General features: G+C 49.5%; 1 protein-coding gene and 1 pseudogene across 10 annotated transcripts in view; one reads left to right on the top strand and one right to left on the bottom strand.

The window, feature by feature from the left end:
- The window catches only part of TRAPPC9 (trafficking protein particle complex subunit 9), a 593,937-nt gene that overhangs the window by 110,360 nt on the left and 463,784 nt on the right, over positions 1-19,793 (top strand). For all 10 annotated transcript variants that reach the window (XM_057307937.1, XM_048212431.2, XM_057307936.1 and 7 more), the window contains one exon: positions 17,618-17,744. In XM_057307937.1, the coding sequence (XP_057163920.1) occupies positions 17,618-17,744 (127 nt within the window). The remainder of the gene's footprint in view (positions 1-17,617; positions 17,745-19,793) is intronic.
- LOC123000501 (tropomyosin alpha-3 chain-like) lies at positions 7,789-8,410 on the bottom strand (annotated as a pseudogene).

The following is a 19,793-nucleotide window of genomic DNA, read 5'->3' as shown; positions in this document are numbered from 1 at the left end:
GGCTCTCTACTTTTCCTCACACCATGCTCCAGACTACCGCCTTCCCTCCTGCACTCCCCATACCAGCCAGGGCCACCTCTGCCTGGCCGGCTGCTGAAGCCGGAAACCGTGAAGGCATTCCCGACTCATCTTCTTCCCTGTCAGACCCACATCTAAGTCCTGTCAGCAAGTTCTAGGGTCTTACCTCCTAAATGGATCCCAGATGTGGCCGCTTGTCACCACCTATGCGCCCATACAGGCACAGTGGAAACCACTGTGAGGCCTCAGCTGCCCTGTCCGGCCATCAGGGGTCTCCTTGGCCTGTAGTCCTCCACCTAGTGTCATGTCTTGTTGCTTTGCTGCTTCAGACCATCCATGGGCTCCCATAATTTTCCCCTCTTTAGTTCTGCACGTCAGTCACCCTCCCTCCTCTGTTCATTGGCTTAGCTTCAGCCAGAGTTGCTCTTCTTCTGTCTCTCCAAGGAAGCTTGTTTCCACCCTGTCTCCAGGACTATGTCTCTGCTTTTTCTTCATCCCTCAGGTCTGAGTTCAGACACCCATCTCTGTCTCCTTGTGGCACCCTGTATCTCTTTGCCTTTTTATGGCTAGCAGTCCTCCTTGCTAGAACTCGAGCTCCTTGGGGGAGGAATCTGTCCTGGGCGGATCTGTCTGTCCTGGACGGACACCTGCCTATACCTAGGACTGTGTATGGCAGGTGCCCACTCAGTGTTCATTCGTTGTCCAACGAGGAAAGTCATCCAGCTTCCCTCCACCTCCTCTTTCCTGTTTGTGAAATGGGCACATGAGCCTGATGCGAGGATTAAAGACCATTAGTGCGGATCATCCCCCTCTTTGTCTTGCAGCCGGAAGCTCATGAGTCCCTCCTTTCTTGTGCAGCACTCAGCTGCTTCTGGATTTGGGTATTTGGTTCAAATAACACTTGGCTCTCAGGGGAAATACTCACATGTTGAAAGAAAACCTTGCTGAGTCAGCAGCTAGCCCAGAAAGTGTAGGGCTGGTTCCAGGGTCCTGCCTGGACCTAAGACCCAGGAGTCTGCATTTCACCAGGACGCCTTGGGAGGCCGGCACAGCAGGTGTGCTCTGTGGGCTGAGAAATGGCCTCTGATAAGTAGGAATTATTAGTGGGGTATTTTTAACTTCTGTGTCTTCACTCATTTCTGAAAACCAGCATCTTCCTTTTCCCGTCTGTAGTTATTATTTGTTTGGTTAGGAAGTGAATGCATAGAGCCCCTGCCCTCTGAGGGGGGTCTTTAGTGCCCCTGCACCCTGGGGACAGTATTTCCCAAATCAAATTTATTGCCTGACACCCAATGAGATTTCTTGTGGTTTGTACAAGTGTATGTATGAAAAGTGATGCAAAACTACATAAGTGGTATCACAGTTATAGATTTGGTGAGATGCTTTTATTGAAAAGAGAGAGCCTGAGGCTGACGTGAAATTGGTGGTTGTCGAGGCCGGTGTGTCAGCAAAACAGTCCTCAGGACAGCAGGCACCGTGCACACCGCAGCCATGTCCACCTCGGTGTGCCCCACCCCCCTACGCTCTCTCTTACCGCAGCCCTAGACTTTTTGTGAATTATATTTTCCTGGTCATCTTTTATACTCGTGGGTATGTTAATATGTCTTCTTTACATTTTTTGAATCTAAGTAAATTGTAAAATGGTATTGAAAATAAGAATACATCACTTTACTAGATTTTGGAATTGGAGATTGTGGGTAAAATGGTATGACCCAAACAACCGAGAGTCTCCTAGAATATGGACTAACAGATGAAAACACAGGGTTTGGGCTCTAAGAGCTACATGTTGTATCTTATTCCCATTAAGAAGCACATCCAGTCTTTAGATTTGAGTTTTTACCTTTTAGCTTTGCATAGCAAAGCACAAAGAGCTACAACATGAACTCTGGCCAAAAATGAAGGCCATAATTTTTAAATTGTCAAGGTAATATGTATTATTTTGCTTCATGTTTTCCATTCCTGACATGCTTTTTACCCCTTGTATTTTTTTTCCCCCCCAGATGGCATATGTGGTTTCTTGGAGAGTTTTGATTGAATGGATTTCATTTTTCACTCGGGGGAGGAGAAGGGAGCATAAGCTTATGAGCTGTTATATGGGAGCTCCTCACCAAAGGGGTATAATTTGTTTCCACTGTAGTTTATACAATCCCTTTTGTTTGTTCAGAAATAGACAGAAGGGGTTGAACTAAAACCCGGTAGAAATGAAGGGAAGCTTTTGACTTCCTTTTAGTTGTGTTTGAAGAGATAAATACTGTGTAGTACAACATAATAAGTACCTGTTAATAGAGGGCCTTTTTGTTTGAGAAACACACATGTAAAATAATGAGCTGAAGAAAAACTATCAGTGTGTCAAAATCCCAAATATATTAGTGGATTTAGTAGTTATGGGAAAATACTAATTTGCCAAGTTTTAGGTAAACCAAAATAGAACATCCTAGGGTTGTATCAAAAAGGGCCCTTTGCATGTAGCCTCTGCAGGACGCCGTGGGCCGGACGGTGTGAGCTGTCAGCAGCGCAGTGGTGTCGTGCTGGCCTGCTCACTTGTCCACCGCTGGCTGCACGCAGGGCCAGCGTACCATTGCCCAGGCCAGACATGGCCATTTCTGGTCTCCCAAGGCCCGTTTCTTGCCAGTGGGCCACCCGGAGTATCAAGGGGTGTTCCTAGCCACCTTCAGCTCAGAGAGCATGCAGGGCTTCCCACAGTACAGAACCAGAGTTCAAGTTCCTAGCGTGGTTTGCAGTGTGCTTTTCAGTCTGGCCCAGCCCATCTGTTTTGTGCAGGCTCTGGGCTTAGCTGCTGTTCCTGGAATGAGCCTCTGTGTTCACATCTGTGCTTTTTCTTCAGGGTTTCTACTCCCCAGAATGGGGACTAACCTCCCCCACCGCCGATAGCTTTCCTTGACACCCTCAGTAGCGGAAGAAGCCTTTCTTCTCAGCTTTCCCCCACACGCATGTAGCAGTGCTCAGCATGTTGCATGTTATTCGTGTTTTCATGTCTGCAGACGGGTGTGAAGCTGGACAGCTGGGATCGGGGCTTCTTTTCCCCGAAGCCCCAGCCCAGCACAAAGTCTGACTCACAGGGGCTTACTCAGTGCTGGCTAAATCGGATTGCCTTGTTTTTCCTGGCCTCGTTTCCCCCTGGCTAGGTAAAGTGAGGATTATGCTTCCCTTGCTGTGCTGGCGTTAGGAATGGAGACAGTGTCTCTGAAGAGTCTGAAACATAGTACGTGCTCAGAAAACCGTCCTTGTCGCTGTCGGTTTGCTTCTGACTCACAGAAGTGTTTCAACACACGCAGTTCCTAGAGCAGAGAATCAAGGCGAGGACTTGTGGGCTCACCTGCAATCATTGTAGCAGTCGTCTTCGAACGGTATTGACCATGAGCCAGATTAGACATGCATCGTCCGTGTAAGCCCAAATGTTTCATGCAGCGACGTCTGTTCTTACAGCTCCGCTGCCCTGACACAGTACCGCAGGGGTGCTTTGAACAAGAGAAACTTATTTTCTCACGGTTTGGAGGCGGGGAGTCCAGGATCGAGGTGCTAGCAGGGTCGGTTTCATTAGAGGCTTTTCTCCTTGGCTTGCAGATGCGTCCTTTCCCTTTGTCCTCATGCGATCACCCTCTGTGTGAGTCTGTGTTCTCATTTCCTCTTCCTGTGCGGACATTAGTCAGATTGGATTAGGGCCCCCTTGTGACCTCACTTTACTGTAATTACCTCTTCAAAGGCCTTGTCTCCAAATTCAGTCATATTCCCAGGGCCCTACTGGGCACAAGGACTTCAACATACGACCTTGCAGGGGACAAAACTCAGCCCAGAACGTGACCTGTGATCCGTCTTATCCCATCCCATGCGATGCTAGTCACTACCCACTAACTTGATCTTTATGACCCACAGAGAGGTCAAAGTGGCTTGCAGTAAGTTACCACACTTGCCTTCTGGAAGGCAACTGAAATGGGATAGAAATCAAATGGGCTCGTTTGAAGCGCGTCAGCTGCGTACTTTCCAGGGTCTCTTCCGGCCAGCGGCCCCTTCTGTGAGCTTCTCTTCTGTGTGGAGCATGTGAGCAGAAGAAAGTTAATGGGGCCTTGCCACCATCACATTTCCCTGGTGTCCTTCCTCATTGATTTAAGGGAGAAGAAGGAGTCATTGGTGCAGGTTTTTCTGTATATCTTTTTTTTTTTTTTAAAGAGATTGAGTTAAATTCAAATTCACATTGACTAAGCACCTTCTAACTGTCAGGGATCTGTTTGGGGGAAAGAAATGACATATCCTTCAGTGAGATAAAATGCAGAGACCTCTTTAGACTGTTCTCTGGGGGAGTATCTGTCCAGATGACCCCCTTTGCCAGGGAGGAGATCCTGTGTGCCATTCACAGACTCCCGAGAGCAGAGTGCAGGATGACGCCGCCGAGGGTCTGTGTTACGCGGTCAGCTGGAACTCTGCCGAGGTGGGGGTTTTGGATCACGCCCACCCTGAGGATGGTGTAAGGAACTGGGACGTGGTTGGTGACCGGGCCTGGCTGACCGCACGGAGTCTGTCACTCTCCGTTGTCGTGAAGGTGAGTGTTCTCACTGAGTATCCTCGGGCTGTCCCGACATTCCAGTTGTGTTTCATGCACTTCCAGGATCATTTTAGTGGAACAAGGAAGATGCAAAGGTCCAGGGACTATTTCTCCTGAACCTCCAGGCCCTACTGTCTGTGTGGCTAACCCAGTGGTGGGATAAGAGAGCGTTCCAGAGTTAGGAGAAGGGCTGTGTCTTTGTGGCTACCAGTGGATTTAGAGAATAAGACAATGACATGAAAAGTTGCAGGTGCTGGAGGATGTGGCAGGAGGGGGCACTCGCTCCTGGCTGGGTTTTTCGAGCTCCCAGAGGCTACGGTGTCACAGGAACCCCGAACGGGCAGCGGGGACCTGTGGTGGCCTCATGTGACGTGGCAGAGGGAGCAGCACGAGAGGAGTGCTCTCTCAGCCTCTCAGAGACCTCCGTGCATCTCTGCGGTAGGGTGCCCAGTGCCCAGCATGGCCCCTGGCACACCGCAGGCCTGCAGCAAGTGTTCCTTTTCCTGTCTAACTTCTGGCTCCCTTTGTTGTGACATTGCGGCTTCAGTGTGACAAGTTGACGGCGTCGCCAGAGGCACCCCGAGTGTGGAGCACGAACCACGTGCTCAGTGATCCTAGCCTCTCAAGGGACCCCAAGCAGCCCACCTGCCGTCGGGCAGGCAGGCCCTGGCAGGACGCCCAGACACCCCCACCGGTGCAGTGTGTGGCAGGGCTGGGGGCCTTTCGGTGTGGTGTGCCCTCCTCTCGGGTTCGTTTCCGCCCTTCTGCTGGCCCCCCTCTCCGTGTGAGCGCTCAGTGCCCGTTTTCCAGATCACCTGTGCTTGGTGGCACGGTCCTGCTGTCTGGCACCTGACTCACTCACCCAGCTGGAACCGATCTTCTCGGAATGCCCTCCATATCTTTTCTCAAGGGCAGCACCTTCAGGGCGCAGGAAGACAGGGGCCAGGCGTTGGCCGCGCCGGTTTCCGGGTCCAAGACGTCGATGTGTCCTCGTCGAACGCTGACTCTCCTTCCCTGCTCTGACGAGGCGCCGGGCCCCACGCTGTGTCGCCAGGAGCAGATGCTGCACCCTAGTCTGTCCCTGTGCCGGGGTTATCTGTCAGCTGGGATCAGCCGTCATTGTGTGAAAGACAAGGATTGGATGAGATGGCAAATGTCCCATTGAATTTATGCAGCTTCTTCATTTGGCCGCTGGCTCATTGCTCTGCTACTCAGCCCGGAGCAAATGCATTACCGTTTGCCGCGCGTCAGCGTGGGCAGAACGTGGCTGGGGCGGGTGCTCTCCTGGGCCTCCCTCCTGGGGGGATGGACCTTCAGTCTCCCATTTGACCGTGTCACGGGGTAAGGGAGGGCAGCAAGGAAGAGAAGTTGTGCATTTTCCAGATGCTTCCGTAGTCCTCTCTTGGACGTTGCCGCGGTGTCTGCCAGGTCCATGTCGACAGAGCGGATAGCCGGTTACCGGAGGCCGGGCAGGCTCCTCCTTGATCTGGGAGCTAGAAATCTCTGCTTGTTGTCATGTGTTATAAAATCAGGAAGGTTTTTTACCTCAAGGATGTGACACAGAAGTGTGTTTACTTCACTCACATACTTCTCCTTGGGTAGAAACCTGAGTAGCTGGAAAGACATTTTTGGTTTACAAAAATTATGAAATTGTTATTGCATAAAAGTAATGATTTGAGTTTTGAAAAACAAGGTTATTTTATTTATTTATTTAAAGATTTTATTTACTTATTTGACAGAGAGAGACAGCCCGCGAGAGAGGGAACACAAGCAGGGGGAGTGGGAGAGGGAGAAGCAGGCTCCCAGCAGAGCAGGGAGCCTGATGCGGGGCTCGATCCCAGGCTGGGATCACGCCCTGAGCGGAAGGCAGACGCTTAATGACTGAGCCACCCAGGCACCCCTATAGTTATACTTCCTTGTTAGTGTGTGTGTGAGACCTGGTTCTTTATTTCAAAAAGACGTCTGTCAGTTTTCAGTATTAAAACAGATGCACTATTGGTTTCTTTCTCCCGACTGGCCCCCAAAGAGAGCCCACCAAGGAGGGTGCACATCTCACAGGCCTCACAGAAACCTCACCAAAAAGGGGAGTTGGGGAGGAAAAGAAACTTTAAAACATCAGCAGACTGTCAGCCCACAGACTGTAGAGAGTTCTCAGCCAGATGGGGTGGCCAACGTGCCCCAACCGTAAAGAAGTTAAGTCTCAAAATAATAAAAAAAGTAAAAACAGTTTTGTACATAAGCTATTTGAGAGTTCTCTAGCGCTAATACAAAGCACAGCGAGATGGAACTTTTAGAGACAGCAGCTTCGGACCCAGCGAACGGGGATGAGAGGAGTTTGTTTTGTGTGGCTAAATCAGTGGCAAACACAATTTCTTTCTTCTTTCCAGGAGGCAGGAGAGCAAATAAGTGGTCACGTCATCATAAGGGGAACATGATCTGTTCTGTGAGCGGTTGGGGTAAGGATAGGACAAGGAGTTGGTCTCAGAGAGAGGTCTCCACCCTCTTAATTTGTAGGGTCACTTCTGATGGAAAAACATTAAAAATAAGGGTGCTCAGAGATACCTTAAAGCTGAAACCCCGAGCCACGATTTTGGCCACTGCTCCTGGAATCGCGTTGGCTCTCCTTCCGGGCTCTCAGTAGCGCAGGCGCGTGCTGTCCCCCGCCCCGTGGACACGGCCGTGTGCGGTAGGCCGACGAGTTACTTTCCACGTGTGAGGCAGGGGTTAGCCTGCCGCTTCACAGCTGTGGGATTATGCGGAATGTTTACAAACGGTCGCTACGACAACAACAACAACATGCGGGCATCACAGCGTGCTTTGAAAGACACTCACGTTCCCTTAAACATTGTTCCCAAAGGTGCTCAGGCTGAAGCCCAGCTGGAATCTCTGGGGAGGAGCCGAGGCCGTTTGGTGACAAGGACACCGGGGTTGGGGTGGGAGAGGTGGCAAGAGGAGAAAGCAGCCTTCCCGGTAAAGATGAGCCCTCAGTTTCAAGGCCAGCTTCAGGCAGGCTGGCCTCGGTGGATTCGGGGTCAGAGGGCAGAGCCGCGGCAGGCTGGTTGGGACTGGGGTGCTCTGCATCTTGCTCAGGTCGTCGGAGGCTGGCCCAGCACCCCCGGCGCACAGAGGGGCTCCTCCTTGCTGCATGACAGCTCGGCTTCCAGATCATCAGTGTCTGCTCCAGCTCGGCTACCCATCTCCGGGCAAACTCAGCTCCTCAGCTCGGGTCTCTGCTCCTGGGGTTTATCCATAAGAATGTTAATCTCTTCCTTGTGTTTGTCTCCCTGTCGAGAAGGAGAGTGTTGCTTTCCCTCAGCAGCACTGAGACACTTCCGGGGCTGGTCCGTCAGTGGTCTGCTCATCCATCTCCTGGCAACGGGACTCTGCCAGCTCAGCTCACTCCTCCATGCATTCCAGGTCCCCCTCAGTCATCACCAACCTCCGAGCCACCCCTTCCTACTTCCCATCTGCCTCTTCTGCAGTGTGCTCAGCTTCTTGGAGTTGGATCTCCTGGAGTTCCATCTTGTCTTCATCTTTGAGGCTGGGTTCTCAATGACCTCCATACCTGTCTCACTCTCATCAGTGCTTTCTCGGCTTCCTCCAGCTGCAGCAGGGCCGTGGTCAGGCACTCCTGGGCATGGTCCAGCTCCTCTTCTCCCTGCTGGATTCTACGGTTAGAATGGTGGGATCTCAGCCTCAGCCGGCTCCCGGGCCCACCTTGCCCCTCCATGTCCCACTGCAGGTGCCTGGCCCCCTCCTCTGTGCCATCGGCTTGCTGCTGCAGACCCTGGATCTTTCGCTCCGCCGCTCGGTGGTGGTGATCCCCGCCATGGCGCGCACCCAGCCCCTGCTCGCACCGGGCTTCCTGCCTCCTTCTGCAGAGCTGCAGCCTCTTCTCCTACAGTTACACTTCCAGTCCTGACCTCTGAGCTTCCATTTCCACATCAAAGCTGGCGTGTCCCCTGAATGTCATAGGGTCTGAAATCCACTATATCCCCAGTTGAATTAATTTTCTTTTCCTTTAGGGTGTCACCGTTTTCTTCTTGGAAGCTTAAAACTTTTGGAGTCGCCCGCAAATTGTCCTGCCCATCCTACATCCTCTTAATTGCTTGGATAGGTTCTATATCCATTCTAACGCTTGAGTTTTTTCATGTGGCATCCCTCTTCTCCCTCCCACTATCACAGCCGTGGTTCAGACTTTCAGCACCTATTTCTTGGACTCTTAATGTCATGTCCTACTTCCCGGCTTTGCTCCTGCCGATCCATTCTTCACACTGAAGCCAGAAGTATCCCCTTGAAATGCAAGCAGAGTCACATCCTTCTGTCCTTGCAGTGACTGCCCCTTCCTGTCTTAATAGTCTCAGCTCCATCTCAGGGACATTCACAATTTGATCCAAACCATCTTTTTAGCCTAATTTCATTTCACTTCCATCTACGTAATCTGTATTTCCCATATATTGGACTTTTCTGTTGCTCTTTAAGCATGCTGTGTGGTTTTCCACACTGTTCCCGTTGTAGCGTGCTCTGTCCTACTTTCCCCGTTTCCCATGCTGTTCCTCTTCACCTCCTCCTTACCTTACTTAGCTCTCAATTCGGCGTCATTTCATTAGGTCCTGAGAGTAATTTTGCTCCGGTTCCCTCACCAGATCACAGACTCCTTGGGGACAGAGCCATGCCTTATTCACCTTTGATCTTTCATCATTCTGGATGGTACTTTTACCTAGAAAGTAGTCAGTACATGCAGAACTGAATTAATTTATGTTGCCTTTTACTACTAGCAAATAACATAGTAACAGGTAACAAATCATTTGTTAGTGTGTCTTACTGGAGATCCCACCAGGCATAGGAGGAGACTGAGGACTTAGGGAATCGTGTTGTCCTTGAAGAGGTGGCATTTGGCTTGAATTCTGAGGTAGGGATCTTCCTTTCACAGGGCAGATACCCAATATTTGTTGGTTAAAGGGATGTTGAGTGAAATATGAAACCGTTTTAGAAGAAAGGGAGATGGCCAAGGATAGCCCGTTATGAGTGAGTCTGGTGGAGAAGTGAAAGGCACCCTCTGCTAGGAGGTCTTTCCAAGCTTTGGTTTGCTCATCTGTAAAATCAGGGTGACAGGGGCACCCCTCACATAAGCTTCTGGGGATAGTTTAACGAGATAACATGTAAGGTGTTTGGCGTGGTGCCGGGCATATAGTAGGTGCTCATTAAATGTCAGTTGCTGCTGAGGCTCTTAGTTCTGAGCTCTGCTGAGAACAGCGTGTCCGTCTGGGAAAGGCGGCACGTGTCCTTATGGTGAACTCCCGCCTCTGTCAGAACGAGGGGGCCTCAGCAGCTCCTCGCTGCACGGACATTTCAGGGTGCCCCCGCCTTCTTTGTTTCAAGATTTTACTTATTTATTATTTTAGAGCAAGCTAGAGCAGGGGGGAGGGGCAGAGGGAGAGGGGGGAATCTCGAGCAGAGTCCCCCCTGAGCGTGGAGCCCGAAACAGGGCTGGATCCCACGATCCTGATATCAGGACCTGAGCCAAAACCAAGAGTCGGATGCTCAACTGATGCCCCCCCCACCGCCGCGGGCGCCCCCGGATGCTGTCTTCTTTATGCGCGAGGAGCAGTTATAAGCAAACCCTTACTTTTCTTTATAAAACTGCTTTGAAAATTCACTTCTAGGTATTTTTGAAATAATTTTTATTTTACAAATAACGTATACTTATTTTAGAAGTCTTAGAAAACATAAACAGAAAAGAAAAAATGATGTATATTCCTGCATGGGCAAACACTTAACATTTCAGTGTAGTTTTTTGGTATTGTTTTCTATTCTGTTTAAATTGGATTTATCTTTAAATTGAATATATTTTATAAATATAGTTTTGCATCCTGATTTTCTATGTAACAGAGATTTTCTGTATTATTGCAGACTCTTTGTCAATGTCGTTGTTAATGATTGTGTAAGTTTGTCCTGTTACTATACTGTAGCTTATCTATTACTTCATAATTGGATATGCAGATATGATATGATTCCTTCTAATTATTTACGAAGGCTTTATTAAGATAATTTCCCCTTCTGGGTGTTTTATTAAGATCTCTAGAGATACTTAAGTATTTTCTAGGTTGTAGTGCTTTAAACAGATGATGATATAATGAGCTGCCTTTCATTCTGGTAGAACATGTTTACATACTTGGAAAGAACAAGGAAAAATATTTAATCTCCGGATGTACTTGAACGATTGCTTATCAGAGACTCTGACCTGCCACTGTGTAACTGAAGTGAGAAACAAGAAGGGTGTCGTACGGGTAGGAGGCAGCCAAAGTGGCTCACGGCGGGTTTATCGGAGTCCATCAGTCTGTTGAGGAAGGGCTTGTGTTCTTGGTACGAGACGGCTTATTCAGTGTCTGCTGTTCTGGCAGATCATTAGTCTTCGTAGTGATGACACATGAGACCCTTCTGACCTCCGTGGTTGGACCATTGTTCTGCCTGGATGTATACGCAGAATGAAGAAAAGCGGAGTTGGTTTTTCTTGCTTATGGAAGATGCTTAACTTGCTGGACATGTTGGATTGGCCGTTTCAAGATACCCGTGTTTTCCTCTGTATTTTCACATATCAGGGCAGTTTGGGTGGGCAGTGTGACAAAATGGAAAAAACAAAGAGTTTGAACTCGTAGCTCTGAGTTTGAATGTAAATTAGCCACTTAGTGTCTGAATGACCCCAGGAAAGTCACGTGACCTTCCGAAGCCTCAGATTCCATCTCTGTGAAATGGGCACAGCAGTGCCCAAGGAAGTCACTCTGTATGGTGGAAAGAGCCCTGGATTTGAGAAGGTAGGGCTTAAAATCCCAGTCTTGCTCGTGAGCAGCGTATCCCATCTTGGATCCTGCAGTCGGGCAGTGATAGCATTTCATCGCAGGGTGCGTGTTAACGTCTAACGATGCGACAGTGCAGGTGACAGCCCCTGGCAGAGGCTCTTCCGCTGACCCGCTGGGCATGCTTTGCACACGGCTCCTGGCTTGGGGGGTGGTGCCACCTTCTCAGTTCCCACCGGTTTGGAAGGGTTGCCATTGGGTTCCTACACCTGCCAGAGTCTCTTTCGACAGGGACACTTGCCACTGAACCCCCAGGAGTTCTGTGTCCTCGTCGGCCTCTGTGTCACGTTCACCCCCATTTCTCTTCTTGCACAAACACTGATCTTTTGGCTTCTCGAGTCTCAGCTGGAATGTCTAGCATTGTTTCTTTTCAGACTAATTTTCTACTCCTTCCTTTTGTCCCTGCCCTTGACCTCTGTGTTTCCCAGAATGTTGTCCTCAGGCTCTCCGGTATTCTGTTCTCACCGGCATGCTCTATTCTCATGGGTGATTTTCATGGTGCTCAGGACCTTCCTTTCTTCCAGCGCACTTGCCTTGTCACCGTCCAACCATCCTGGGTCTCTTCTTCCTTCTGGCAGCTCCTCTGTGCTGTAGACTCGGCGTGTCGGAAGGACTGTGTTGAGGTGTCGTGGTTGCTGGTCTCCATGCCCCTGCATCTCCGTTCTGCTCGGCGCCTCTGCGGTTTGCACCGGGCCACCCCACCAGCGCCCGTGTCTGCTCGCTCGGCCAAGTCTCTTCACTCCTAAATAGCGAGGAGACTTTTTGTTTCTTTCTCTTCTTTCATTCTCTACCTATTTAGAATATTATAACCAACTTAATGCAAACATGTTTGTCTCAGATCATTACTTAGAGGGAACACGAAGAGCTTGACTGTGAAATCGCGATGTGCTGGTTTTTATGCCAGTGTCAACTCTTGAAATGGCAAATGGCCTTTGGCTTTTTTTGTGGTCAAAAGTTTGGGCGATCATATTTTCTGCTTCTATGAGAAACAATATAGTTTGGTGACAACTTTCTTTACCGATGTTCTCTTTGCACGATTTCTTTCATTTCTGGGATGGAAAGTAACGCTCAAGGGCATTGGGTGCTGTAGCTTTTGACTCAACTAATCGTTGGGTGTTCTGAGCAAGAGTGGACAAGATTTATGGTGATGTTATGGGCCGAATGTTTGTGTTCCCCTCCTAAGTCATATTTCAAAGCCCTACCCTCAAGGTGATTTGGAGGTGGGGCTTTGGGGGGTTATCAGGTGTACATTAGCTCTTGAGGGTGGGACCCTGGTGCCAGGATGAATGCCCTCGGAGAAGAGGAAGGCACACGAGAGCTCTTTGTGTCTGCGCACACGTGCGCCGAGGAAGGCCTTGTGAGGTTGGCGTGGGAAGGTGCGCGCTGCACACCAGGACGTGGGCTCTCACCAGGGGCTGCCAGCCTCCAGAACCGTGACACACACGTGCTTATGGTGTAAGTCACCCTGTTTGTATTTTGTTGTTGCAGCTGGAGCAGACTACGGCAACTGATCACTTCCCTCTGACCGAATCATATGCTTATGGGAATGTTCGGTCTATTACAGGCTTCGTTCCAGCTTGGCGTGTGGAACACGGTTAGCACCACCGCGGCCTTGAGTTCTTCCGTTTGTGTTGTCCTGACACTGGGTTTCTGTGGTCAGGCCTGATCTGTGGGGACAGGAAGACTGGGTGACCACAGATTGGAACTCCAACTCTGTTCCTCTCTTGAGGAAATCGTCACCTCCTCAGACTCATTCAGTATTTTTGCCATGACATGTTTTCAAACATAAAGGTACAAAGAATAATAAAATGAATTCCCATCCATCAGTCACCAGAGTCAATGGCTAGCAAGATTTCTATACATTTACTTCTCCTCCTTCTTTTATTTGCTGAATGATTTTAAAGAAAACCCCAAGACATCATTTCATTTCATGCCTTTGTTCCTTAGTATGCATTGCTTAAAAAAAAAAAAGGACATTTTCTTATATGACCCCAACGTTAATATTACACTTAAAAATTATCAAGTTATTTTGGTAGCCTTTCATATCAATCCACAACCACATTTCCCAGATTGTTGCTGAGGTAATGTTTATCACCTTCAAAAGGGGGATAATGATGCTCCTTCCCCGCCTTCTCGCCTCTGAGCATTTCTACTTCCCTTCCCTGGACGGGAAGCCTTCCTTGTCTGCCTGGCAAACCCGGGCCCATCCTCTTGCCAGCAGTGAGGTCCCTGCAGCAAACGTCACAGTCTCCGAGGCGTCCTGTCTCACAGAGGGGACACACATGGGAGGCGTGTGTGACGTATTTGGCAGTTGCTGGCCTGCAAAGCCAGGGTCACCCTCCCCACCGCAGCCAGAGCCGTTTACTACTTGGCTGTTTCCCTCCGGAGCCCCCCGTGCTGCCCACACCCATCTTAGCCTGCTCCCTCTCACACGTGCCTTAGGTGGCTTCTCTGCCGGGTTTTCTTATGTACGTACAGCTCATGATATATTAGTGTTCTTCTGTGTCCTTACTCTTTTCTTCCCCCCAACTGTGGGCCTCGCACATCAGATTTCTTCAGTAGCCATGTGTCCTTGTTCTTGTCATTCTCTCCCTGTAACAGCAAAACCTCCAAGTACTGTAGTCACGTGTCTGCTTCTGGGGTCCTGTGGCCCTTGACAAAGACCAGTGTTGCTTCTTTATGAAGCCATCTTGGCCAGATCAGGTTTCCTGTGTGCTCTTCTCCCGACTCTGACCCTGCTTCTTTGAAGTCACTTGTGAGGAATTATAACGTTCTGTTTTGACATTGTGTTCTCTTTCCACTTGGGATGCCCTAAACGTCGAGCCCGCACTGCTTCTGCGTGAATGGAGCTCGGTGCCACTGTCCTGACGGCTGTTGCTGCCAACTCCGTGGTGCTAGTCTGCGCTGTGTGGACAGAGAATGTGTGTTCATTTCATTTTTTTATTTTACTCTTTTTTGGGGGGTGGGGAAGGGGCAGAGAGAGAGGGAGAATCTTAAGCAGGCTCCACGTGGAGCTCAGTGTGGAGCTCTACTTGAAGCTTGATCTCACAACCCTGAGGTCATGACCTGAGCCAAAATCAAGAGTCAGATGTTTAACTGACTGAGTCACCCAGACACCCCTCTTTTATTTTACTTTTGAACAAAGAATGATTCTGTCCTACCTTTTTGAAGAAATAAGGTCATCCAACCAACAGACACATAGATCCTTTAACCCCTCTGTCTTCTGAGCACTCTTGACAAGTAAGGCGGGGAACAAAAAAGATGACAAGACTCTCTCCCTTTAAGGAACTTGTAGTCCGATAAACTGTATTTTTAGCTGCTAAACCTTAAATAAAATTTAAAGGAAAAATCAGTTACTATCTCACCACTTAAAAAATTTTGTAAGTTGACCCTTTTGTCACAGTCTACAGAGACAGAATCTAGTGGCAGTGAGCACCCTGGCCACCAGATTCTGATCTCTAAATGCTATTTCACACTAGAAGGATCCAGGGCAGCTTGGAGAAATGGTTTGGTTCTAGGTCTGGGGCTGAAAATGAACTAGAAGGAACAAGCTGTTGATGAATAATGGGGCCTTATCTAAAGGACATAGGAATCAACGTGAAGGGGCTCCCACTGCACAAAGATGGGGCAGTTTGAATATCAAAAAAGAGTGTGATGGCAATCAATTGAAATACCAAATATATAAAAACCCACTAGTTTGTAGTGATACTAAATCGCATATAACTCTCTAGTCATCATTAGAGGTAGTTCTCTCCTCCAGGAAATATAGGGAAAGCCTGTTCCCTAACCCTCATTACTGTATCATTTGTGTTCCAATGTAACCAATTGGTTGATGAGGAAAAAAACCCTTCCTTATAGACAAATTCTAGGTTTTAGGTACAGAGAAATTAAAGAATTACAAAATCACCATTTTGTAATCCTTGATAAAATAAGGAATCTGGGCCACAATGTACAGCAGATGCTCAAATCCACAGGGAGAAAGGTCGGTGGGACCTTTCCAGTGGGTGGGCCACACCAGCAATTGCCCAGGAGCATTTTACTCTGGAAACCCCACTAAAGGGACCTGAAGCTGAGAAGCAGTCTGAGTTCCTGTGCCCGGCAGAAGCCCCAGAAGGCGTAGGTGACTCTGGATGGAAGTGTGATGAGAAGGGTAGGAGCAGCTTGTGCGCTGGTAGTCGTCTCAGGAACTGAGGACACCTGCACGTCTCCTCCCTGGCTCCTGGGGCAGGTGGCCCTCCACCTCAGCAGAAGATTAGCATTTCACCTGCCGGAGAATGAGGAGAAGGGTGATCTGGCTGGAGCCCGCTGGCGCGGCCGGCGGGGAGGACCCCACTAACATCAAGGATATTGAGATGTGCACCTGCTCCCCTGGCTTCTGCAGAGCCCTGACGATGCCTCCAGTGGGTTCATCCCCCACGTGGAGAACGACCAGGCCCAAAGCAGGGGCGGGAACACAAAGGTGGGGGCTTCTGTGGCCAGCGGGCCCAGGAAGAGGGGCCCGCAGCTGTTGTGCCTCCCTGCTGGTACCAGGGCGTACCTTGTTTTCTCTGCGGAAAAGCCGGTCTATAGCTAAGCCAAGGAACGTACTCGCCTTGCGGGTGGCACTGAGCGTCACTAGTAGATTCATTTCCGTCTTCACTATAGCGGGGTTGACTGAGATGGTGCAATTCAGCTTAATAGGACACCTGGGCCGGCCGCCCTGCGTGTGACATTAGGCAGGTTAGGTCATTTGCACGCTGTCGGCTGGAGCCCTTGAGGATATTCATTACCTGTACATTGAAGACGATGTCATTATTTAAAGAATTTTGTTCATCTTGCGGATGACCATTACTCTGTCGTATCCAGAATTCGTTCTGGTTGCTTTCCTGCCCTCATGTTCCCCGGAGAATGACGCTCAGACCCAGGAGATGACTGTGGCAGCCGCTTATCAGTTACGATGCACGTCCTTGCCTGGATATTTGTTATTTCTGGTCCCCGGCCTTCGAGGAGCGCTGGCCTCACTTTGCAGCCCTCACCTGTTCTCTGGCAGCTGTGCATGTTTCTCCCCGTCCTCGCCGGCTCACTGCGCACGTCTGCGGTCATGCTTTTTATTGCTTCGCCTCTTTCCATCCCTAGTAGTTCTTTAGAGGTTACGGCTGGCTCAGAGAGGTTGAGTGACCTCCCCTAAGGTGGTCACACCTCCCAAAGGGGGGACTGAGCCGTTCTTCTGAGCCTGAGTCTGACTCCACTGCCCCGAGCCTCACTGGGTGGGAGTGCTCTGTCCCCCGTAACCATGGTCCCCAAGCACCCCACCTTTCCCTGTAGGCTGTGGCCAAGAAACTAGAGGCCAGACGGTATGAACTCCCTGACCCACCCCGTCCCCAGTCCCTGCTCCCCTTCATTCTTCTGAAGGGGTCAGTGAGGAGAGACCACCGGCGTAGGGCACACACAAGGTCTTGGAGAAGCCCTTTAACTTGGCTTGGTCTCAGCCTTCCTGTTTGCAGACCGGGCGTCATAATGCTCATCTTCTTGAGTAATTATGCATTTTGCGGTATGGAATGTGCTCTAGAGCTCTGGAGTGTTCCGAAGTCTGTGAGCATGTGTTTAGAGCATGTGTGGAAGATAAGCAAGCATTCTCTGGATCCCCTTCCCCTCCCTTGTGGCGAAGGGATGGGATAGGGCAGAGCCAAACAGTCTGATCTCACAAAGCTCTATTTTTGTACCAAAACTGTTGACTTGTAGTTATTCCATTAAATATCTGTTGTATAGATGGACTATAAGCTCTTTGGAGACAGGGCCTGGCATTTTGCTTGGTACCTAGTAATTTCTGGAAAAATATTTGTCAGGTAATAAAATATACCAATTCTCCAGTCCTGCCTGCCTATGGACTTTCTTGGAATTTGGGAAGGATTTATTCTCTTGGGAAATGAAGCCTTCTGCAAGACAGTAACTTGACTTCCTTTTTCCTCACATCCCTCTAAAATGGAGCAGTTGCTAGTGATTATTTAAATAAAGTGACTAAAACTTCTGTTTTTTTTTTTTGTCTCTTATGATCAGTGCCCCTTTATTTCTGTCAGAAGATTGGACTCAATGGACTGTCATGGATTGGGTTAAGAATTTTTTTTTTTTTGCTAACCACCCCCCCAGCCCATAAGTTTTGTTAATTAACCTTTTTTTTTTTTTTTTTCAATTTTCTCTTCAGAAAAGAAAGATGTGACTCAAAGCCTAGAGAGCTACACGTGCAAATGTCCTGGGACAATGGAGCTCCTCACTCTCCCAGGCGGCCCCACCCTGCCTCCAGTGCCCTTCACCAAACTTCCCATTGTCAGGTAAGGCACCCTGTGGGGCGCAGATCCGAACTCCACTGCTGGCATTTCTATAGATCTTTACAAGACTTTCCTTTTTTTTTTTTTTTAAAGATGTTATTTATTGATTTAGAGTGGGGGGTGTGTGTGGGTGGTTTGTGGGAGGGGCAGAAGGAGAGAGAGAATCTCAAGCAGGCTCCATGCCCAGTGCAGAGCCGGACACAGGGCTGGATCTCACAGCGCTGAGATCACGACCTGAGCTGAAACCAAGAGTCGATGCTTAATGGACTGAACCACCCAGGTGCCCCAAGATCTTCCATTTTGGGTTGGCTAGGAATCTGGTTCATTATCTCATTAAGTCTACACAGCAGCACTAGGAAGTGTAAGTATTGTGTAGAAGAGACAATCAGGCCAGTGGCATTGCGTCCCTGCTGTGGTCATGTGCTTGTCAAATGGCGGAGCCAGATGCAAACCCTGGTATGCCTGGTTCCAGAGCCCGTGTTGTGACCTCTGCCCTGACGACGCGAGCCTGACCTTGCCTCTTCTACTTACAAGCTTCCCGTAGTTTCCCGCATTCTTAGACCACAGGCCCCTGCAGCGCAGGAGCGGGCATAGCTGCTCGGATGTTCCGTGGTGCCTTCGCTAAGGCTCTGCCCCCTCCGGAGGTCATCCTTCCTCCTCCCCGTCGTAATCTGTCCAGTGCACACTCATGCTTTCAGACTCATTAGAGGCCCCACTATTAGGAAGCTTTTCCTGATACTTCCTCCTGCTGTCCCCCCCTGCCTTTGGTTAGAAGAGTCCTTGGATTTCCATCGCACCTGCTGCTTAACTCTCTGCCGGTATCTGCCACTGTGTCCAGTCCCTCTGCACAGCTTGCAGGGTTGGAGAGAGTGAGGGCCCTGTGGCACACGCAAAGTGGGTACTTAAAAAGGGTTTATGAGCTAATCTCATGAAATGATTTCAGAATTTCTGGAAGGTTTGTTTGAAGACTGAAAAGAAGCAGTAGAAATTTGACATTTTGCTGTTCATAGAAGTGCTGTGACTGTAGGATACCATGTAATGAAGATGTGACTGTCTCTGAAACACTCCTGGCTTGGCTGTTTCTCCCCTGTTTCCCTCAGCATCGCAATACGGCTGGGAGGGCCTACGGAGTTACATGAACAAGTCGCTTGACGGCCCTGGGCATCCGTTTGCTTAAGTTTTAAAACCCACGGCATTAGGTCATTAGGAAAGGAACATGTAAAAGTCTGTGGTGTGGCGCTTGATAACCGTGGGTTTGCTTTCTCCTTGCATTTTCCTTGGAGGCAGGTGTAGCCCTGCCACGTGAAATGGTTTTGTGGCCAACGTGAGGATTGCGTGCCCCATGAGAGGTGGGACAGAAAGGGTCACGATGCACACAAGTCCCTAGCAGGCTACCCTTGAATTTTAAGATGTCCCGATGGGCACGCATGGAGCAGTTCATCAGGCAGAGTTGGCAAGCTGCTCCACCCCAAGGCCTAGGCCGTAGCCTGAAGAGGTACTCTTGCTACTACTTGGAATTTCTCAGAGCAGACCTGCAGCCCCCGGCGTGGAGGGCCCCCGAGGAAGCGCGCGGTGGTTTAGTTTTGCACTCTGATTCCTTGTGGCTGACACAAACTCAGGAAGTCAGGGTCCTCGCTGGGCCTTTGTGTGTGTAAGACTTCAAGCAGAATGTATTTGATTTGGGATTAAGGGCATGGTACATATTTTTTTAAATTAAAGACTAGAAAAGCTTTTCTTAGTAATTTTTCATCTTCATCATGACCTGGATCATTCTTAAATTTAGGCAGCCTTGCATAACCTAACATCCTGAACCTAACAGGACATTCTAGGATTTTGATGCTGCGTCTAGATCCCCAAGCTGTCAGGATGTTTGTCAGTGGAGCTGGGTGGGTTTTTCCAGGCAGGTTATTGGGACTGAGGAGGGAAAGTGCCTGTTCTCCCCAGGGAGACACCAGAAGGGGGACAGGCAGTGTCACAGACAGTGCTGTGGGTGGGAGTTAGAAACTTTGGGTTTATTCTTCACTAGCATGTGGCCTTGGCTCTGTGAGCCTC

Source organism: Ursus arctos, unplaced genomic scaffold (genome assembly GCF_023065955.2).
Source record: "Ursus arctos isolate Adak ecotype North America unplaced genomic scaffold, UrsArc2.0 scaffold_6, whole genome shotgun sequence".
Lineage (NCBI taxonomy): Eukaryota > Metazoa > Chordata > Mammalia > Carnivora > Ursidae > Ursus > Ursus arctos.
Note: the sequence above shows the minus strand (reverse complement) of the source record. Positions and strands in the feature narration are given on the sequence as shown.